At 40.3% G+C, this 22,877-nt stretch overlaps 5 protein-coding genes across 5 annotated transcripts; 2 read left to right on the forward strand and 3 right to left on the reverse strand.

Annotated features, from left to right (window-relative positions):
• The first annotated feature begins 19 nt into the window (after positions 1 to 19).
• On the forward strand, positions 20 to 3,303 carry LOC139101846 (glyceraldehyde-3-phosphate dehydrogenase 2). Its single transcript, XM_070655310.1, has 5 exons — positions 20 to 159; positions 1,384 to 1,480; positions 1,552 to 1,791; positions 1,870 to 2,124; positions 2,195 to 3,303. The coding sequence occupies exons 2-5, from the start codon at positions 1,403 to 1,405 to the stop codon at positions 2,621 to 2,623; spliced, it is 1,002 nt and encodes a 333-aa protein (XP_070511411.1). The 5' UTR covers positions 20 to 159; positions 1,384 to 1,402; the 3' UTR covers positions 2,624 to 3,303.
• On the reverse strand, positions 3,197 to 7,956 carry Reps (RALBP1 associated Eps domain containing). Its single transcript, XM_070655304.1, has 5 exons — positions 7,453 to 7,956; positions 5,908 to 7,198; positions 5,760 to 5,824; positions 5,339 to 5,552; positions 3,197 to 5,255 (listed from the first exon to the last, which is right to left on the reverse strand). The coding sequence occupies exons 1-5, from the start codon at positions 7,624 to 7,626 to the stop codon at positions 5,077 to 5,079; spliced, it is 1,923 nt and encodes a 640-aa protein (XP_070511405.1). The 5' UTR covers positions 7,627 to 7,956; the 3' UTR covers positions 3,197 to 5,076.
• A 107-nt stretch (positions 7,957 to 8,063) lies between these two features.
• LOC139101836 (uncharacterized) lies at positions 8,064 to 14,424 on the reverse strand. The gene is made up of 6 exons (XM_070655283.1): positions 14,331 to 14,424; positions 13,378 to 13,691; positions 10,269 to 13,256; positions 9,236 to 10,041; positions 8,976 to 9,119; positions 8,064 to 8,835 (listed from the first exon to the last, which is right to left on the reverse strand). The coding sequence occupies exons 2-6, from the start codon at positions 13,625 to 13,627 to the stop codon at positions 8,605 to 8,607; spliced, it is 4,419 nt and encodes a 1,472-aa protein (XP_070511384.1). The 5' UTR covers positions 13,628 to 13,691; positions 14,331 to 14,424; the 3' UTR covers positions 8,064 to 8,604.
• On the reverse strand, positions 14,309 to 16,616 carry Rpp30 (ribonuclease P protein subunit Rpp30). Its single transcript, XM_070655909.1, has 8 exons — positions 16,384 to 16,616; positions 15,560 to 15,705; positions 15,285 to 15,490; positions 15,129 to 15,197; positions 14,829 to 15,029; positions 14,669 to 14,736; positions 14,504 to 14,583; positions 14,309 to 14,424 (listed from the first exon to the last, which is right to left on the reverse strand). The coding sequence occupies exons 1-8, from the start codon at positions 16,614 to 16,616 to the stop codon at positions 14,309 to 14,311; spliced, it is 1,119 nt and encodes a 372-aa protein (XP_070512010.1).
• Positions 16,396 to 21,190, forward strand: LOC139101847 (uncharacterized). The gene is made up of 3 exons (XM_070655311.1): positions 16,396 to 16,665; positions 16,836 to 17,224; positions 17,851 to 21,190. Exons 1-3 carry the CDS (start codon positions 16,615 to 16,617, stop codon positions 18,170 to 18,172), a joined length of 762 nt encoding a protein of 253 aa, XP_070511412.1. The 5' UTR covers positions 16,396 to 16,614; the 3' UTR covers positions 18,173 to 21,190.
• Positions 21,191 to 22,877: the final 1,687 nt, after the last annotated feature.

A 22,877-nucleotide genomic window follows, 5' to 3' on the forward strand; every position in this document is an offset into this window, starting at 1 on the left:
GATGGCGGCGATCGATAATCACGCCACGTAATATACCGAATGTCGGCGACGAGGCACGAATTGCACGAAGCATCTTTTTATATCATTGCATGCGTGCCCTTCAAACGACACTACTTCGCTAGTATCCTCAGTGGACGGAGCTGGTTTATTCGGTGCGCGGTAAGTGACTTCCTGTCTTGATTGCTATCCTTCCATTTTCTGTCTCTTCTCGCTCCCGAGCGAGTCCCTTATCACCGCTCGTCGCTGATCGTCCGTTCGATTGTCGTTTTCCTCACCGGGCGTACGTACGTGTGGCACGTAACCCTGAATCACGCTGCCATCCCGCGACGTGTGCCGGCCATTCTTGTGACGTCGTTTGGACCAGCATCTCCCGTTGCGATAGCCGCTGGACGAGTTAGCCGTGCTCCTGAGAAACGTTAAGAAGCACGCAATATATAAAAAGTGATTTAACAGCCGGCCTAGCCGCTCGACCTTCGCTGCATAGTTAGATGCAAGTCCTGTGACGTGAATGGCGATCGTTAACGGTCCTCGCGCGGTCGATATTGCCGCTCGACGGCTGTATTAGCGTATTAATAATGATAAAACCAGACGAATCGTACGGGATATCTTAAGGGCTACTCGTATCTTGGCCCGATTTTGTGGTTATCATCTAGACATTGATTTTAGAAAGTTATTATTTTTCGGTGGAACCCAATCGAGCTTGTTCGAACTAATTTGGCAATTAATTCTTGGGCTCGTTAATTTACGTCATTAATTTCAATTACATATGTGTTTCGCGAGTAACGTCCGTTTTCAATACCGACAGAACTGTATTGGTGCATAGTTCGCTTCGTGATTTCAAGCCTCCGCTTACGCGAGTTATTTTCTGATTGACGTCAGCTTTATCGAGCCGCCGATTCGATAATCCCACGAGGTCATGATCATCTTCTCGAACGCCAGAAAGAACTTGACACACCTCCTTTTAACCTTGCCTGACCTATAAAATTCCATCGGTGGTCTAATCGCGTGCCGGGCCGCCGAGGCGTACAGCCAAGATTGTCGCCACCGCAGCCTCCAAAGATAAATCCAAAACTAAATAACGTACTTTAAATCGTGTTCAGAATTATATAAGCGAAGTATCTTTTATCCGATAACTTCGTTGCACTTATAAGCGTCGTAATTTTGACAATAAATTTACGAGAAAAATTTTTCTATTATAAAACTATTTTCGATATTTTCTGTTGAAATTATTTTATTTTATCTATAATTTATTAGCGTTGTGTGAAAATTATTATTATGAAACTCGTTTTCTCGCACCTGTTTCACGTAATCACGTCTATTTCATTAACCCCGTTGAAAAAATAGTAGCACAGCATTTTATAATAAACTTACTTGATTTTCCAGCTGTGATTAAAACGACAGGATGAGCAAGATCGGAATCAACGGATTTGGCCGTATCGGTCGTCTTGTGCTGAGAGCTTCCCTGGAGCGTGGTGGCCAGGTATGTTAAAAAAAATTAGCCTATTATTTTAATCTCGCTAGCTTTACTAACTCAAGTTTTCTGTCCACCAGGTTGTCGCCATCAACGACCCCTTCATTGCTCTCGATTACATGGTTTACATGTTCAAGTATGACTCCACCCACGGTAAATTCAAGGGAGAAATCAAGGCAGAGGGCAATTTTCTTGTCGTGAACGGCAACAAGATCGCCGTCTTCAGCGAGCGTGAACCGAAGGCGATTCCATGGGCGAAAGCTGGTGCTGAGTACGTCGTCGAGTCGACCGGCGTGTTCACGACCATCGAGAAAGCATCCGTATGCGAAATTTTAACAAGTTTCATACTTAATTCTCACTAAACACCTCCACTTACACTGTGATTTTTATGCTTGCAGTCTCACTTGGAAGGCGGCGCCAAGAAAGTCATCATTTCCGCTCCGTCAGCTGACGCGCCGATGTTCGTTGTCGGTGTAAACTTGGATGCTTACGATCCAAGCTTCAAGATCGTTTCCAACGCCTCGTGCACCACTAACTGCCTGGCGCCGCTCGCCAAAGTGGTCCACGACAATTTTGAGATCGTCGAGGGCCTCATGACGACCGTGCACGCAATCACGGCCACTCAGAAGACCGTTGACGGACCTTCCGGCAAGGTACGTATGATACATGACTATTTACCGTGTACTTTTTATTTAACATAAATTTATGCTTTTTCGATAACAGCTTTGGCGCGACGGCCGTGGTGCAGCACAGAACATTATTCCCGCTGCAACTGGAGCCGCCAAGGCAGTTGGCAAAGTCATTCCCGCCCTCAACGGAAAGTTGACTGGCATGGCGTTCCGCGTACCCGTTCACAACGTGTCTGTGGTCGACTTGACGGTACGACTCGCCAAGCCTGCTTCCTACGATGCTATTAAAGCCAAAGTGAAGGAGGCTGCCGATGGTCCTTTGAAGGGTATCTTAGGGTACACCGACGACGATGTTGTCTCGTCCGACTTCATCGGCGACAACCACTCCAGTATCTTTGATGCCAAGGCTGGCATTCCTCTGAACGATAACTTCGTAAAACTAATCTCGTGGTATGACAACGAGTTCGGTTACTCTAGCCGAGTTATCGATTTGATCAAATTCATGCAAAGCAAGGACAACTAAGAGTAGTCTTTGGAAGCCGATTGCTCGCGAGTGTCCTCCTAGCTCCGTTGTCGCCGTACTGTAAAGTCGTACGGAGCATATCATTGTTAAAAAAAAAAAAAAAAAAGCTGTAAGAAACCACTGTATTAATTGGCATCATTATTAATTTTTAGCAGTTATCCAGAGTATGAGATCAAGAGACAATTAGCATACGTTCTTTCTTGCACAGTTAATAGAATTGTAGAAAAAGCGTCTCTTGTCGCGCTGATTAAAATAAAAAACTGATTCCAGTATCTAAATATCTACATACTTGTCTTGTTAAAGTCAATTTGCCAATTAAACGGATATAAAACAGTAAAATGTTCTAACTTAGGTGTTACACGATAGAGCTTGTGTAATCACGAGGTACGCATTATGATAAAAATCAGAAGTGTATGACAATAGAAATTACAGTTCAATTATGTCGTACCAAATTGAGCGTAAATCTACTCATCGAACTTTGTCATAAGGAATCATCATCACGCATGTGGAGATTTTATTATACTTGTATAGAATTATAACTGCTATAATATTCAACTTTCGTTCATTTAATAATTTTTAAAGAATGTGTTGCAGGTATTTGTAATCTCTTCTCTTCTGTGTGATCAACATTATTCTTCCATTCACACAACGACACCAATAAAAATTGTTATGAAACTAAAGCAATCCTTTATTCATAATCGACAGATATTATCGTAAATTCATTTTACATCATTATATTTCTTTATAGGACTGCAGATAATAAATTAAAGATAATTCTGATGTAAGTATTAATTTTATATAATTTTTACACAATTTCTATTTAATTACAAAAAATCTTTGTCACATTTGTCACACAACTCGTTGATTTTCCAAGCTTTTACGTCTAAGTAGTCTCATGATATTTGACAATACTGTCACTATAGACGATATTAAACATATATATATATATATATATATATATATATATATATATATATATATATATATATATATATATATGTATATTTAAAAGTTCACGTTATGGCACAGAGTTATTCATAACAACGGTCGTTTGACAAATTTATTCATCTGCTATCTGTAGGAAAAGAGTAAAAGTTTGAAAATATGATAAAGATTTTACAACGTTAATTATGAATCAATGTATATTTAATTGGATAGAAATGGCAATTTATAAATAAAGCGCTGAGACTTATATAGAGCTCTGATCCACAAAGAATTAATTTTAATGAAAAAAGAAGTTTAAGTTTTATTTAGAATTATTTTTTTTTCTATTAAAGCAATCTTATATTTATTAATTAATTATTACTATTAAAAATATGTGAACTTGGCTGGAAAGAAAATCGATTACTTAATTCGATTCCTTTTGCATGTGGCTTCAATAATCTATATTCTTCTCAGGCCTCAAATACCTCGCGCCAACTACACAGCTTCTATTTCTTAAGATCTACAATATGAATCAATATAATCGTTTTAAAGAATTGATACACCAAAATCGACATATTCAACGTGCATTGATTATCAGCATTATACATCTATATTTATTTTCGAAATATTCTGTTCCTGCAGATTCCGCTCTTTTCGTATATCTTTCATCAAAATGTAACAGGTATTTCATAGGTACACTTGTTATCACGCAATATAATGTAACGTCATAACAATCCTGATTATTCCCAATTCTCCACTGATGTTGCCTCGTAGGTAGGTTTTATACGAAAATACAGTTTTGTTGCGAGTAATACTCGTCTTTTACAACTTAAATCAATTATTACGGTTCGGTTTATAGTAAACGAAGCTCTTCGGGAGATTCATTGATAAACAAAAGAATATAAAATATCTTATATAATTCTCATAAAGTTAACAAAGTTTTGCGAATAAACATCACAATCGAAGCTTCAAATATCTGAAATGGAATAACAACGTGACAGATGTGTACTCGTATACGCGACGTGCTTATGAAAATATTCGTATATAAATTTGAAGCAATGGAAAGAGAACTTTTTATACAAAACGTAACGTACAAGTCAATAAATCACAGGGGAATTCGATAACGTAGACTTTAAACTTGAGTGAATTTTTCAACATTTTTATATACAAATGTGAACAATGGCTCATAAACTTGACAAAAGCAAATTTGCAAACATTTGTTATATATCAATATAAAGTTCGTATAATCAGCTTTATATGTACACGATTCATATTTTTATCATAGACACTCTTCTTTCAAGTATAAAATATCTATGTAATAATTTTTTTTTTTTTTTTTATAAATTATGTCCCCTGCCGCGTCTGTCGGTCTACGTTGATCGTTATGAATGTGGATGAATACTTCTCATTGGGAAAAGGAGGAATCCTAGACTAGCATTAACGTATTAAATACATGTGTTTACAATGATTCGAGGATACATAATACCTCGTAACTTCGAACGAATGAATGATAGCGAATAGTAATCACATCAAGTCAAGAGCAACAACTTCGCGCGCAGATTTATACGTTCTTGGAGCGCGCTAGCCAATTCACGTGTCAGTTCTTCGCAAACTAAACGTAGCTCGGCATTCTTTTCTCTCAGTTCTTGTAGGGTTAATTTTTTTTCGTCTTCTGTTTCATTCTTACCCTCCTCTTCGCTGTCTCGCTCTGTCGGAAATAAGTATTAATTTATTTGAATTATAATTGCATAAATAATAATTGAGAAATTAAATTATAAAATAGTATCTTACTTGGACTCGGTTTCCTATAAATGTGAAACGCTCCACAGACGCCACTGAATTGCTGAGATTGTGGCGCTACATTTTCTATGGATGGTATCGTGTTATCAGGCAACTCGTTCTTAGGAGAAAAGTGAGAGAAGTCAGCGATAAAAGCTTGACTCTCGCTTAACGTTCTTTGCCCTTCGCCCTCACTTTTTTGGCCAACCAATTTGCGAGGTGAAGTCTGCAGCATAAAATTAAATCATTATAATCCTTGTTAAAAAAATTAATAAATAAATAAAAATTGCGATGGCAGCATACCGTTTCGCGAGCGAATTGTAGTCTTAAAGTTAGAAAATTTTATTGTAATAATTTTCACAAGCTTTATGAACTAAAACATTTTTTACCAGAAACAAACTAGAAAGTTTTATTATATACAAAAAAAACTTACAATTCCTGGCGAGATTCTAGGTGGTACAAGTGGCGGTGCACCAAGAAAACTTTGACCATTTTTACCTACAAAAATATGCAAGTTAGTAATATAAAATTTCGCTTTCATAAATGTAATATTGTATTAAAATATCGGTAGTGACATAAACCTAATTTATTAAGATCGAGACTAGAACTGCGTGCATGTGTTCTGTACGGTCTGGGAGGTGGTGGAGGTGGTGGTTCCTTCTTAGGCGTTACAATAACGGCGTCTTCGGGGGCCGCGGAAGATTTTTTTGTAAGAGGTCGTTGCACTAATGACGCCGTAGAATGTTGCAAATCGTCCTCGCCTAGAGTTGTGCAGCTGCTGCTGCTGCCGTTGGCACCTGAAGCGAGGATCGCAGCCTCGGGTGTAAGGCGCAACGGCACAGGATGCAGGATCTTCGGATCGCGTTCAACGGCTGACTTTTGGAAATCGAAATTAACTAGCTGCAGCCCCGGGCTGGTAACCGAAGAGCTACTCGCCCCAGTCGGCGAGTCCACAAATTTTGTCCATTCCTTGTTCTTCTCGCGAACGGTCGCAGAATTCGGCGATGATTTTTGAGCAGTTGTCGCCGGCGTTGACTTGCGCGATCCAGTATTTGACGTCGCAGCTATTTGCATGATTAACGGAATCGCTAGGGACGACGGTAAAATGTCGGGCACAGGCACATGGTTTCTCCTTAGCACGACAAGGTGCATAGCCACATAAAACTCTGGTAAGCTTAGCGCCCCGTCCCTCGTTACGTCCGCGAGTTGCCAAATTCGCCGTAGCTCGGAAACAGGAAGTCGCGATTTTTCGAAAAATGTTCTGGCCATGGGCCCGGCCAAGAGACCGTCCGGATCGGGTTGTAGTTGCGCAAACTGCGCAGCGTAATAGTCACGCTGCTCGTCGCTAATAGTCCACACTTCTTCCGGTGGGAAGCCCAAACCATCACCATCCCCGTCACCGTCGTCGCTACTGTGACGCTCTGAGCTTTCTTCCTCGGTGCCCAGTAACTGTCTCTGCTCCTCGGAAACCAACAGGCCTTGCCAGCCACCGGAAACAGAGTCTAGAATTGTTTCTCCACCCAGTATACCGTCATTTCTCTCCTGAGTCACACTGTTCGTCGGTGTGGGAGACTCGGTGCTACCACAAGTTTCACGTGGAGATTCCGCCTCGCTTTCGCTTTCCGTAGTACTCTCAGGAGCATGATGTCTACTCTTAGCTCCCCTAGTTATGTCCGGACTTTTTCTGCCTTCCTCGTCGCCAGATGTTGGCCACGTAAATCTCGGTAGGGTGATCACGTCTAGAGACGCAGTTATCATATCTTTAGAGATCTCCAAGCCAGCCTGGTGAACTGCAATGAGCTTCAGCACAGCGTAGAATTGCTTTTTATCCAAATGCGTATTGTTTTTAGTTCCCATGCAGAGGTCCAGGATCTAATAAAAAAAAAATATTTAACATTAACAAAGAACATTAAAAAAACAAGGCTATCGATTGTTACAAAAGCTAGAAAGAAATGACTTAGTTCCGTCGATAAATTAATCAGTGTTACGATGTAACCTCAAAAACGGATTCCAGCATTTTGTCGTGTTGTATATGATCTCGCTGCGAGAAGCTCGGGACGGATTTTAATACGGCGGAGACGCTGGCGGGTGGGAAACCCGTCGGTCTCGGCTCGCCGGAGGCTCACCTTGATCGTGACGTCGCGCGGAAGGTTGGCTGAACGCAACAGATCAGCAACTTTGATCACGGACACGCTGTCGCTGTCCGCGTTCTCGCAGCAGTAGATGAATATGTCACCGTAGTAGCGGTGCTCGGTCGCGGTCAAATGCAGGCTCAGCATCGTCAGCAGGTCCCAGTCCATCTTGGCGGCGGCCGACGGCTCGTCCCCGGGGGCCTCCGCGTTCGTCACCGCCGCTCTCGCGTGCCTCCTTCTCTCCTGGCGCCACGCACGCTCGCGGAATATAATTCACTTCACGCTCTGCTTCACGGCGCGGCCGCGCACCGCGGACGCTCGCATCTCTCCCGCGGGGAAGGGAGCCGTTGTGAGAAATATCGTCCACCTAAGCTAGATGCTAACCCCGCTCGAAACGATTATCGCTATCTCCGGCAGCTCCGGCTGACTGGCGCGACGTTTGATATTCCTATAATTCGTGCCGGCTAACTCGCCTCCAACAGCTGGTAAAGAGCTTCTTCCGCTAGGCACATCCACAGATTCATCTCCACATGCACGCATATACATATTTTCGTATAACATACTTTAGTAATCATAATATGCGGCTAAAAAACAAACTGCTAATATTTATTACTGATCAGCATAATATATTTCATGATTCACATCGTTTTAATCTAACGACACCTCAACGGAGCGTCGAAATAAAAAGATTGAAGTGTTTCACAAGCAATAGTCATAACAACGAACACGAAAATTACATATTATATTATCGATACTTTGCTATCGCGTACTACTTTTTTTTCGTATAAAAAGTTTGACATTATCTAACGTTTGACATTATCTATCACTCGCATTTCATACAGCTTTACCCTTTTTTTCTTTTTATTTTAATATTGAAATATTCGTTGGGAAATTGAGATTTTTGTTGGCAAAACACGCGTGTGCTTTTTATAATTGATAAAATTACCGAAATCTCATTCTTTTGACACGGTAAAGTTCGACTGGTGCTTTACGAGCTGATACCGATCTCCAAAAACAGAAAGAAATATCTACAACATCGTTATGCAAAATAACTCGTGACTACGAGAAGCTATTAATACAATACTCTGTAAAGAACGTTAATTTCGTTCCGATAAATTAATTTAAAGTTTTTGTGTTAATGAGAAATCAGTAGAGTGAAGAAGTCTCTGTGATGATCGGTGAAGCAACATTTTTTTTTACGCCGTCGCAGCGACCTGCGATCGATTTTTGTCCGGATGTTTTAAATCGCACCTGGGATGAGTCCTCTCTCGGACTACCGATAATACTGTCAAAATCCAAATTGCTGAAATGTTCCTCGAGCAAGTCTTCCAGTTTCTTTGCGAGCGTCTCAATCTTCCTCGTTTGTTCCTCATCGTGCTGCGAGAGAATATTTATCGTTTTTTATTTCTATCACGCGATTTTGTTTGAATCATAAGGAATTTTTTAAATAAAATCTTTTTAAGTAATTAAAAAATTAAGAAAATATTAATAAATAAAAAATATAATTTGTTGCAAACCTGATAATATAATCTCGCGTTGTTAATAATACGACGGAAGTCTTTTACGGCGTGTTCGACCTTATGGTAAATTTGATTTTTTAACTTGTACTCGACGATCTCGAAAAACATCGGTCTTTTAACAACCTTGCAATAATCTTCCATCTGAAAAATAAAAAGAGTTACTTTTTATGTACTCTACATTTCCAATTTATATTTTCTTTTCACTCTCTTTTTTTTCTACTTTTTAAATTAATTAATACGGATGAAGCTTAACCAACCTTATCGCACGAGAACAAATATTTTAAAATGTTCCCCTCGTCCATTTGCCAGATCGTTCGGTGAATCATCTCCAACTTATCGAACGCCAAAGGGCTGAGATTCTGCTTCTTCTTGGAGCTGCACCACACCGACCACCCACTCTCGCTCGATTTGCTAGTGCACTTGTCTTCCAAGGGTTCCAGATCCTTTTTTTTATCGTGACTCGTTTTTGTGGAACTTGGCGACTTCGATGCCGCCTCGTTCGATTTAACGTCGACTTTTGCACACCATTGTCCCTCCAACTGAAACTCATTGCTATCGCTATTTTTCGCTGTTTTCTTGTCGATTGATTTTCGCGATTTGTGCAAAAGCTGGTAGGATTGCTCGGGGTCTTTTCTTTGGTGTTTGTGGCTAGAAATTGCCATCACGTTCGTCGAAGAATTGGTCGCGCCTGATTTAAGCGACTCCTTCTTCTCTAGATGTGAGTTGTTCATTTTCATGGATTTTCGTACTGTTTCGGAATACGTGGCTTTTGCTACGTGACTTTCCGATTCTCTCGTTTCGTCGTTTCTTTTTGCAAAAGAATCAGATACACGCTCGTGAGAAAAAATCGCCGGATATTCGCTATCGACGATTGTCGCACTAATCTTCGCAGCTGGCGATAAAGCACGTTGATTCGATTTTACAATGTCGAGGTTGTTCGAAGATTCCAAGCTTTGTTGGCCGACGTCGTCCTGGCGTCGCCTCTGCTTGCCGGCGACACTCGCGTTATTGAGAGTCCTTATCAGCCAGGAATCCGTTCTCACGTTGGTCTTGACATCGAGAGCTGTTGAATATGCTTTTTAGAAAAGGTTTGTTTTGTTTATTACTAGGTACCACCTGCAAAAAGATTGCAAGATAAAAGTTTAATGATTTTTTTTTAATAAATCTGCGTGACAGCCGCGCAGAAGTTTATTTCAATCTAATCTTTTTTTTATTGCTGTTTTAATAAAGTTAATCAGTTTCTTATCTAAAAAAAAATATGGTGAAATATACGTCTCATACTTATCATACCATTTTCATCCTCGCGCAATTGAGACGCTACGCTTGTATTAAGCGACAACCTGCAAGTGGACGTCAAATCATTCTCCGAGGCTTCACAGAAAAATCCGCGATCAACGTCATTGTTCTTCATCGATCTCGCATCGCTTCGTTGTGACGTAATTGTTAAGAGCTTCATATTTTCTTCATCTTTATTTTCTTTTTCACTGTAGTTCCGCTCGACGCTTTTAAGCGTGCTGCTGCAATTTTTTACGTTAAGCGCCTCGAGCAATATTTCGGCCGAAGCACACGCTGCTTTCCAGGTGACGTCTTGATGCGCGTTTTGAGACAGGGATTCCGTGCGCTTTAGAATCCTAGGTGAGTTCTCAAGATTAAACAAGGGCGCTGGTAGCTGCGATATCGGCGGGAACGAGGTCTTTATCAGCGTGCTGTTCCTAACGTTGGCAGATAAAACTGGCCCGTTTACGTTAGAAAGAGGCGTTGACGACGCTGGGATTGAAACATTTTTTCCATTATTACTGCACACGTTGTGACGACCGTTTGCATGAACGCTGCGAGACGTCGACCGACGATTAAGTCTTCTCTGATGTCTCTTTTTCGGTACATTATAGCTGCCTGGTTTCATGTACACTCGCACGTCTTCGGAGCTGTCGTACTCTTCAGGTGTTTGATGCACGTAAACGCGACTGCCAAAAAAGCTGCCAGCGGCCCAAGGTGTGCTTTGAATGTTCGGCAAATTCTGCAATGCCTGAAATTGTCTATTCGTGTCGGTGTACGGTTGTTTGGCCACGCTCATCGAGTACTTAGGTGCTTCCTGGACGAGCAGTCGCTGTGCCGCGTTCTCGTTCATTTCCGACTCTTCTGAAGTCAACGTGCGTGCAGAAGGCTGCGCATTTCGCATGCTGGCAAACCAGGCCGACAGGTTAGCCGCCATTTCCTCGGATTCTTTGTCGAATATTCGCGGCTCAATCTGACTGAGCAGAGTTATTTTGTTCCGAGGTACGGCCGGAAGTTCTAGTTGATCCGATTTGCCGACGTAAAGTTGAGCACCGTACGTTGAGATTACCGGATTAGATGCAAGGTAGGAAGAATCCGAACGATTAGGCAGAGGACACGTAAAAGACAGACAGTTTCGCGTGTATCCACTGTAATTTATCGGAGCCTTCGCTGTGTCTGCGGTACTTTCCATCACTTTATCTCTCAACTGACAGAACTCAGCATTCAACGATTTTTGAGCGAGATCCGACTTCTTAGATGATTCTTTGGTACGAAATTTATAATTCAGACCGTCGGCTTGGCACATTGAAACGTTCGGCACAGATTTCGTGCTGTTAATTACAGACAAGTTGTCTGTAATTGTCCACTTGCTTCGTAATTTGCTTTCCTTCGCATGTATTCGCTGTTCCTGTTGGTGGTTGAAATTGTGCAGACTGCTCGTTACCAGCGACGTCACGCTACGTGCTTTCTCCGTTGATAAAGACGTTCCGATCGTACTTCCTTGGGAAGAAAGATGTGACAAAGGGGCAAAAAGATCATAAGTTGTATAAAGCGACACATCACCTGGGAACGACGACGTCACGTTGCGTTTGTGATCCGTTACCTCTTTGTTTCCTCCAAACTTCTGAAACGTTTGCACTATTTGCTTTAGTAACTCGCATGTACTCTCCTCCCACGTTTGAAAGTGCACGATTAACTCGGGATCTAATCTGTCCAGCAAATTAGGAAAGTGTTGTTTGTTTAAGTAATTATCGAGACTAAGCCAACCGTTGCTAATGCGCAAAAGTGCATTTATGAGATCGTTAGCAAAGACTTGATCGCCTGCGAAAACTGGAATGCAAGTCGAAGACTTGGTAATCGCTGTCTTGGTGGCGGCCGACAGGCACGTTAGCCACTTCCGTTTAGAGTCAATTTGCGAATCAACGGAGTCGAGAATATTTTCAGCTTGCGTGCAGCCCCAGTAAGCTGTCTTGCGAATCAATTCCGGATATTGCGATCTATCGACGCACGGATTATCTGTTTGCACACCTATCGAAGTACTATTTTCGTACTCCAAGCAAAAATCGGCAAACCAGTTCGATTTGTTATCACTCGCTCTGTTAAACGTTACAGTATCAGTCTTGCTGTTAGGCTTAGATTCCTCCTTCCCTAAATCGTTTGAAGACGTGGTGTTGCATAAGGCAGAGACCATCTTTTCGGCCTCAATCGTAAAATCAAAACTGTTTGAAGATTCGTCGGAATAATGCTCCTCGTCCGTCTTCGCAATGACAGATTGAGATTTTTGTAAAGCGCACTCGGTAGGCTCGAAATTTTTATTATTACTTGCAGCAGAACGCTCTTCGTTTTTGGAAAACTCGATCTGAGGAGGCCAACCGTTCTCGCTGTGACTGACTGGAGTAACTTGGAAATCGTGGACGTTCGGCATCTTGTCTGTTTGTTTAAACGATGTGGAATCTGCCGGAGATGAAGATTTTTCTCCTCGCGATGGTGCGAGGATTAAACCAACAGGTGAGTTCGAAAAAAATGGAGAAGACGGCACTATTAGTGGAAATTGATTGCTGCTGAAGCTAGGCAGTGTCGTATAATTGAAACTGGCGCGCGGAAAGGACGAGTTAGCGTTGACAGTTTGCAGACTGCATGTATTTGTAGTTGAGATATTATAGTAGGAGCTCTGTAATGGCTGATGGTGTTGCTGCGGCTGAACGTTTTGTCGATCCTGGATGAGACAGAGAGTCTGCACGTCTGGTGATTTGAAGTTGAAAGGCTGCGGTAACACATGAGTCATTCCGGAATTATTACTGTAAGGTTTGTTGTGCAATGGTCCAGCATGAAACGTGGATGAAGATACTATGAAAGATGCGGTTGACGGAGGGATTGTCGCAATGTTGACGGGTGACTGATCAAAAAGTACCATAGGTTTTGTATTGTACGGTAGCTGCTGCTGCTGCTGATAGCACTGCTGGCCGTGGGACTTGGTTTTAACGTGCCATTGATTATTCTTTCCTGCGTTCACATAAAATATTTTAATTACTTTGTTTTACAAAACAAAATTAAAAAGAAAAAATGAATAAAAAAAAGAGTTTAGTTTACTACATTAATTTAAATTAAAGTCTATTTTTTAAACCTTGGATATGTAAATGGGCAGAGCTCGATGAAACAACGGGAGACTGAATGTTCGGATAAATGCAGGAAGGGCGAAGCGCTGTTCCACACGGCTGAAGAGTCACCATTGAGTTACTAACGGGGGCAAATAGAATTTGCTGCTGCTGTTGCTGATGATGATAAACGGACGGCGTTGTTGACGGGCTTAATATCGGGAATGATTTCAGATGATCTTCAGACGATCGTTTCGATCGTGCAGCAGTCGGACGCATGATCTAGTTAATCCTTGAATCAAATCTGAATCCTCCAGCGTCTCTGAATTGACATCAACAGCTTCTACAAGATGACAGAATTTGTAATTTCCGTGTTATCGGTATCCTAACTATTCAAGTTATTTAACATCGTAAGTAATTTAAATCTTGGATGCAATTGGTTACATCCTTCGCATTCATACGTCAAATTCTGTCGCTTCATTAAATTAACTTCGCGCTGACGTTTTATTGTATTTAACTTCGTATAAATGTAATTATTTACTTGACTAAAGCCATAATGCCGTTGTAATAAAGTATATCGCAACCAAAATGCATCACATTAAAAGTAATAAAGTTACGGTAACGTTAATTAAAAAAATTAAATATATATATATATATATATATATTTCGTTAATTCATAGTGATAGTCGTTTATCTAACCGAGATGAACATAGCCGCTGTATCAGCTGTTGTTATTTAATTTCTTATTGCGAAAAACGCATTTATAAAAATTAAGTACTGTTTTCATTTTAAAATATTTTAAATATGCAAGTAATTTATAATGCATAAAATAATACTGTTTCTGGATTATATTATTTAATGTGTCTTACTGCTATAAATAGCATGGTCTTGCATGCACATCGTAAGAAAAGTGCAGAGTAAGCTAACAGATGGCTCTTCCAGTTAAATTTTGATTCAAAACTAATATGTTAATTTTAAAGACCTTTTTTTTGGCGTTGCTTCCGTTTCTTCATTATCTATCTTTGGTTCATTCGCAAGGCATACTGTAAATATTGCTTTACCAGCTATTCGTTTTCCTAAAAAAACAAAATTAATAAAATAATAATCTAATTTTAAGTCTTTTATAAAATATTTAGTAAAATAATTATAACTTACTCGCTTTTAAAAGGCAAAGCTGACATTCATTCAATATAACTGCTCTCGCTCTATCTCGTCGCAAACCTAGTACAGATCCACTATGTATTGTGATAAGGTGATTCAATGTGATAAGTAATTCAATAACAATTAATTATTAATTATGAAAGTAATATTAAAGGATACAGATTTATAATATCGTAAGGACTTCTGATTAAATTCTTGTTATTTGCACCACTGGATACAATCATATTCTGCAAATAAACGATCTTAATTAATAAAATATTAATAAAATGAGGATACTTAAAATTGACTATTAAAATATACACACATGCTATATACTTACCATGCTTATGCGACACATTTGTAGCTGATAGGAATGATGAAGTGCCGCTACACGCGTATCTTGTCTCAAAAGATCTGCATACTGTATTTCAAAATACAAATCCCTTGCTATTGCTTGCCGATATACTTTTCGATTTATTCTTATCCCAAAAATCTCTGGCTTTATCGTGATGAGATCTGCTTTTATTTGTGAACAAGCAAACTGAAAAAAAATAAACAAGAGTAATGTGACAAGAACATATACATAAAAAATATTTAAGATTATAATTGCGATTTAAAGTAAATATGTATTTTTATATACCTCCAATATGTCTTGCTTAGTTGGAACAAGAGCAAATATATCATACTTTTTGAAATTTGCACATTGAGTCTGTAATAATAAATATTCAAAGTTTGAGTTGCATTGCTTTCAAAGTAAATGCTTTAAATAATATAATTATTTAATACAAAACTGTACCAATGTGTGGGCCTTTGTAGAACTTGAGCAGATAAATGTTATTCTGTTAAGTACACACAGCTTTCCTTTCCACTTCTCATTCAATCTTGAAATGTCTACAGGATCTGGTACTATATTAATTGTTTGATTTTTTTGTTTCTTTTTCTTTTCAGTATCCATAGCACTTTCATGTAGAGTTTGATTTAAGGCCACTGTTCTATATCCCACTAAAAATCAAACAAATTTATAGAATAATAAATTTACCATTATCTTTTATTTCTATATAATTAACTTACTTTCATACAACTTTGACAAAATATTATTTAATTCGTCCATTCCACCGTCCGGAATATTTACACACAAGTCGAAAAATCCCTCGTCTGCCTCGAAGTTTTGCATTTTCATTAAGTTATTTGAAAACTGTATCAGCATGCAATATTGGCTGAAACAGACGTAGTAAAAGTAAATTAGTTATTCTAAACAAAGGCGCCAGTGTTACAATCAATTTCTGTATTAAACTGCAAAATGCTCCATAACCGTAATAAATAAAAAGGTTACCGGATCCACGTGTGGTACACTTGTGTTTCGCATAAGCACTTTATCGCTGCATTATAGATTTCCAAGTGCGCAAAAGTAATTATTTATATATGTACGTTAATTCGCCAATGATTCCGTTAACAAACGATCTCTACATCACGGCAAAATAAAGGAAATTATTAAACGTGATAAATTCTCATCGTGGAGACCACGCGGACGCGCGTAAGGCTAACGAGGAACAGCTGTGGAGCAGCTGGGAAGGACGTTCGCCATGTTTGCGAGTCACCAAGGTCCATGCGTCAAGTGGACACTGAGTAAACGCGCGAGATTTCAATTTCGTCGCGACTGAAAGGAGGAAACGCTTTGTATATGGAAGTTCTTTTTCTAATGTATTTTATTATTACAGGGAAGAAGCTGTGTAAGGCGAGGCTATTAAGACGTTGCACCGACAACGCAGACCGCAGCGACGCGATGCCGAAATTAATCATCGCGAGTGATTGATATGCTGGAACTATCTTTTATTCCTATCGCTTCGAACGGCCGCTAATCGGGAATTGTATGGCTGGTCGCTTAATTAGCATACCCTGGGAAAAGAAGGTAAGTCCTTGTTTTGTATAGACTTCTAATTAAGCCGAAATACGGATCACCTTCGCCCGCGTATCTTCGATCGAAGGATGCGCCGTGTTCTTGAATGTAGAATAATTCCGCGCGTGTACTTTGGGACTCGTTTCGGGAACTATATAAAACTCGAATTCGCAATTCATGATCCAATGCGACCCGTGATTTTGCCGGTACCACTAAATTGAACTCGATCATGGTGCTCAAGTTAGGGCTCGTCGTGATGATCACCCTTGCGGGCTGCGTGGTACGTATTACTTTTCTGTGTAAAGATAAAAAAAAAATAGCTTTTCGAGGAATGAGAGCTACTATTAATTACAATTATAACCAGCATATATATTAATTAATTATAGATATTATCTTGGCTCAATCTAACCCGATTCAAACTTTCTAATTAATCTTAGTTTATATTTATAGGCGCACAGAGGGTATTCATACACGCGTCCCGACAAGCAGCTCTCCTACGATCGATGGTATTATCGGGACTCACACGACCAATGGTCCGATGAAGGCGGGATTCCTGGCTTGGCTGGAAGAGATTACCCGAATTTTCATCAAGTCCCGTGGACGCGATTCGCGTGCGAATGGAGGTATCCAGGGTACTACGCCGACCCTGAAGCCGGCTGCCAAGCGTACCACGTCTGCCAGCGTGGTGGCCGTAAGGACTCGTTTCTTTGTCCGAACGGCACGTTATTTAATCAGGAGCGACTGGTCTGCACGTGGTGGCACACCGTGGATTGCTCCCGTGCGGCAAGTTTCTACTCCATTAACGAGGCGGTTGCAAAAGCAATGGAGGAAGCTGATAGGTGAGTACGCATTACGTAACGAATTGTTCAAAATACGTGTGCCGTGCGTCCATGCCGCCGTGCAGCATTCGCATGCGATTGCATAAACGTCATCTCCTTATCTCCCGCGGTTCAAGAAAGACCGTTGCAGTAACGCCGTTTCTTTTAATGCTCTCGCTTAATTATCTCATAATAAAATAAAGCGGTAAATAAGACACGCGTCCCGTTAATTATAATGGGCAAGCTACTTTCCATTCGCGCAGTAGGGCAATCAGACTCCCTCGCTTTTGCCGCAATCGAGCGGCGAAGCCTAATGACGGATGTAACATTCAATACGTTAACACCGCGCTGATCCACCGCTGATGTAAATTTTATATCTGCATTGAGCAATTTTATTTCTCTGTACCTACGTAACGTACAATTTGCCTTGCGCGTAGAAATAAAAATTTTTTTCTCGCACTCCGCTAGTATTCGTCGATTTTTCTAAACTTCATCGACTATTAGAATTACTGCGCTGTTATTCATTCTTTTACAATGAAGACGGATTAAAGTAACTGCAGAACAGAAGCCTATCTACTTTGATAAACTTTATACTTTGTGCCGTTGGAACCACTCGACTAACCGTTATTCATTCTTTTATATTAAAGACGGATTAAGGTAGCTGGGGAACAGAAGCTGTCCTGGAATTACCAACGTAAATTCAACGAGATCAGATCTTGGAATTGGCAGAATGAACAACGAGGATGGAACAAAGGCAACGTTCAAATTCGTTATGATCGAGACAGAAGCTCGGGTTTTCCTAAACAATTTCCTTCTGAAACACCTGCGCGTTCTAAGTTTTCCGATAAATCCGTACCAAACACGAAGACTCATTACGATAATTCCTCGCGACTAAATTACAAAAACGACACCGAGTTTGGCAGACAATTGTCTTGGCAGCGTCAACCGACGTTTTACCTGCCCGTATGATATGCGAGCAACTAAACGAAAACAATTATTAAAGGAAGTAAGGTAACGTGTAATTCTAATTTTGAGCTACTTTCAAGAATTTTTTTTATTATTAATTAATTTGATTATTAATTCTCATTGAATTTTATTATTAATTTATATAATATCAATAATTATTAATTGATTGAAACGTTTGACATGTATAAGTTTTTTAAAAAATTATTTTAGGCAAATAAATTGTTATTAGAAAAGAGATAATCACTCTTAAAAAAAATTTAATCTATCATTCAGAGTACAAGATACACGTGCAAAAACAAAATTTGCAAGCTCAACACAGCAGGCAACAGGAAAATTTCGTAAAACCCGATGAGTTGGGAAAATTAATATTGAGCTCCGAGCTCCCCGTCTTAGATTTCTCCTTGTTCAGCTAAATGGATTTCTCCAACGCGGGCAATTTATCTAATCCTCTCGTACTTTTACAGCCGAGCTACATTCAAGACAACTTCGGTTTATAATATCACGATTTATGGACGAAGGAAGGGCCCTCGTCGTCGATAAACGTGCGATGAATAAGCGATGGCGCAAACTCAGACGTGGTTCTTTCCTTGATATTTCCCGGTTTTCTCAGGAAAAAAAAAGGGGCAAAACTGAGAGATCCGCGAGGCGCCTAGATTCTCTGGATCTACAAATCCGTTCGCTGCACTTTTGAATCGGTGCGATAAGCCACGATGAAACAAATACGCTTTCTTTCACTCTGACTTATCGCCCTAGGGTGCACCAATTCAGAAGTGCAGCGAAGAGGAACAGGTCTTATTATATCTGTCCACTACATCGCGTACCGATTCCGCCGTCACGATCGTTCGCGTGAAGGTCGATCGTGATCCACGAGGATGGGCGCGCGGTCTCCTTGCCTTAATATTTATTCTCACGGATCGTGCGATCCGAGTGCTCCTATTCGCGGCTCTCGGGCCAGATGTAGACGTGAAACGGACGTGTGTCAGTTGTGACACGCCGATTGCACGAGGTACCGATGCCTAAGATCTGCTCGTCGTACGCGCGAGCTGAGGGACCATCGATCAGAGACAGATTTTAGCGACCTTGGGCAAAACTTCTCGCGGGGAATGGCGCTCGTCCCTCGTTCGCGAGGAAAGTAGTTTGAAAAATATCTCATTAGAAAATAGCGAGACGCGCGGAGGATATTTGCATTGCGAGGAGAACTCGTAATGTCGGCTGACTTTTTTAACGTACAGCCGCTAAAGATGATTCTTATTTGCGCAAACTGTGTGAGGCAATATCAACTTCTAAAGTTGTGAAATGTAAAATAAGCTAACAATGGCTGGGGGCTTCATTGAAGTGGTCTTCATTATTACTATAGAAATGCTGCTTTTTTTATTAATGGCTTCTCGTGTAATAATTAACCAACGTAGTAAGACATGCGTTTAGAATATGTTTGCTCTTTTCTCGTAACTGTTTATGAATGATGATAAAGTGACGAGAGAAAGTTGATTTAAAATAATAACGCAGCAAAGCCTGCACAACGCTTCCAAACAATTGTCTCTCCACTATTTCTATTTTATAGGAAAACATTTAAAAAATGAAAAAGAAAATTCTTATTTTCTCACTTTTCTAAGTCCTTATGTTTCGGAAAGCATCCCCGTAAGTTTATCAATTATCACGCACTTCAATTACCTGAATCTTCCCTTCTCGCAGAAGTTAAATTATTACGGAGTTCAATCAACAGCTAATTACTGTCTCAGATAATAATCTGATGAGCATAATCTGCCGTGATGATCGGCACATTAAGAAATTGTAAAAAGAATGGAGCGCGCGAGAGATGGCAAGGACGACTTGTCTTTCTTTTCGAATAATCTGTCACTGATGTAACGCGATTGTTGTACGAATTGCTAATAATTCAAATCTTCTCGTCCTGTCCGCCCCAATTTTTTTTTTTTTTTTTTAAAGTATATTCGCAACGTGGATATATATTTAAATTATGCACTCGCCATATCGAACTTTTCTCACGACCGTGCTGCAATCATAATTCTTTCGAGCATCAATGTGATCGATTTGTTGCAGTACACTTCGGGATTGTGTAACGGAGAACCATTACCTTCCTTTTTTTCTTTTCTTTATTTTATTTTACTTTTTTCTTATTACCAGAAATTATTTTACGGACGGGACAAAGTGACTTAACCGTTTCTTCTCACTTGGCAGATTTCAGCGGATCGTGAGACAATTGTCGATGTTATATGTAGTACAATATATAAGTGGATTCCGGGCATGTTTTACGAGGGAACGAATGAAGTCTCGCGCTCGTGAGAACAAATTTGATGTAATTATCGCGGAAGCATTACTCCGCCTTGGAAAAGCGTTATATGGAAATTGTGCTAATCGTACTTATAAGCTTCTTTACCCGGGCACATACGGTATCACTTAAAAATAATTTCAATTCTTTGTTCAATTATTTAATTTTTTTGTTATTTCATTATTTCGTTACTTTATTATTTTTATTAATTTCTTATTTAAAGGTAAAATGTCGCAGATCGTAAACATATCGCGACATCATTACTATGTCCTTTGTTCGTGCAAATAATTAAAAAAAAAAAAAAAAAAAAATTATATATCCCGATTAATTTTCATGTATTCATACATTTATCGCGATGTGAGAACTTATTCGTCATACCGGTGCGTGTGACGAATGCATTGGACATTGCTATTATAATCACAATCAGTTTCTTTTTTCCTTCTACAATGTTTCCTCCATGTTTATTCTAATTGCCGCGGATTTTATAAAGAATCCTCCAAGTGTTCATAAAACGGATGAATTCTAATACAGCCGATCGTTAGACTTCATTAACGATTAGTTCTACGGGAACGGGTGATTTTGCAATGCGTAAACGATTATCGCAATCGTATTAAATCGCTGATGGATTTCAGCAGAAACGCTAATACGATTATAGTCGGGAACCTTTCTACGCTAGACGCCGTGATCATTGATGGATATCGGCAAGTCTCATCCTGTCGCCTTATGAAAATGTATAATGCCTCTTTTTTTATATTGATTTCCCTTAAACACCCTTCGGATCTCCCGCTTGACAGATTTCCATTATCTCGAATAATTATCGGGCGATAATTATCGCATAATAAGTAAAAAAATGGAATTATTATTGAATACATGTGAATGTAATAATAAAATTAATTAATCGATGAACTTTTTAACGCTAAGAACGGCCAGAGAGAGATACGCAATTAACTGATTTTCGCGTGACACAGCCAAGGGCGGTGCGGCATCCCTTTCCATTGAAAGAGCGAGGACGCAGTCGCCTTAGGGCTCAGGAGTCTAGTACCCTCGAGGTTTTGCAAACTGAAATCTCGTTTGTCCATCGGCGCGGTAACTAGGCAAATAGTTGTATCGATGGTATACTCGCCCCGGGACTTGTTACGACCGGCTCTAATTGCCGCTGACTTAGTGCCGGCGTGTGCACGTGGTCGCGAATGGCATCATGTGAAGGGAGCTCAGGCTCCTATTGAGCAGAGGAGACGCGTGTATGGAAATTACGCGGCACAACCGTGCCAGGCAAAAAGCCGATATCGGCGCCCGCTTTTGTCCCATCGAGTTACGCGCCGATTGCCTTTATATCGCCCACGCGATGTAATAACTCGCACTTTACGGTGAAAGCAGCGAGGAGAACGTGCGAAGACACGTCATGTCACGTCGTTACTACGTCCGACGATGATTGTGCGATGACGCGGACCCGAAACGGAATGAGCAAAGAATGCCATCAAAGAACGAGCGATTGCGAACGCAACACTTTGACGACGGATCGCTGCGTCATTTTGCAGTAATTTTTGTATACAATTTTATATGCAATATAATATACTGCAAACGAAAAAATTAACATTACCCTGCTGAGCTTTTAATCATTCTAGATAACTTTAATAGCTCGGTTAGGAAAACGAAGTGAAAGACCTCGGGTTTCAAAAGCGTTTCTGCGCTCCTCCGGTACGTGTCGAAGGATGCTATTTTCCTCGGCCTTCCGATATCATGCATTATTTATTAGGAATCACTTCTCTTCGATCTTAGACAAAAGTTCAGAGTTAGAAGCAACAATACCGTACCTTTACAAGAGTAATTGCGCAATCAATTACAAAAAACAATAAAGTAAAATAAAGCATTTAAACTGCGGATTAATTTTGTATATTATAATAAAGAAAAGTCCATTAAATAAATTCACTAAAAATTTGCAAAATATAACGTACAAAAATATTCGTGAAAAATAATAAGAGATATACTTTCGTTAACGATTTCTCCTGCTTGTCCCGCTCGTTCATCTTTGTTAATGAAAAAATAAAAGATGTAACATGTTGGTGCCGAGCGTATTTTAACGAGCAGCTAGATAATCACTGCCGCAGCGCGCGAATCTCTTCTTTACCTAAACGCAGATGGATCAAGATGCAGAGACAATCTCGCGATCTCCCCGCTTCGAGATCTTCACCGTCGACCAGAGCGGCGCGAAATACGCGGCACTCCGGTAGACGTTACTCTACTTGCAGTATTTCACTTTCACTAACCCCGGCCTCCCACGAGCTGCTCATCTCCGCGAGATCCCTCGTCAAGACCTCCTCCCCCCTTATGAAGAAGGCCTCCTTGAGCCCCGCAGCGGGTCACTTACGTCGTGAGGTCGTTCCGTGGATAGCTCGCCGCTTATGGATAGTAATGGACCCG

This window comes from Cardiocondyla obscurior, linkage group LG04 (assembly GCF_019399895.1).
Source record: "Cardiocondyla obscurior isolate alpha-2009 linkage group LG04, Cobs3.1, whole genome shotgun sequence".
In the NCBI taxonomy this organism is placed as follows: Eukaryota; Metazoa; Arthropoda; class Insecta; order Hymenoptera; family Formicidae; genus Cardiocondyla; species Cardiocondyla obscurior.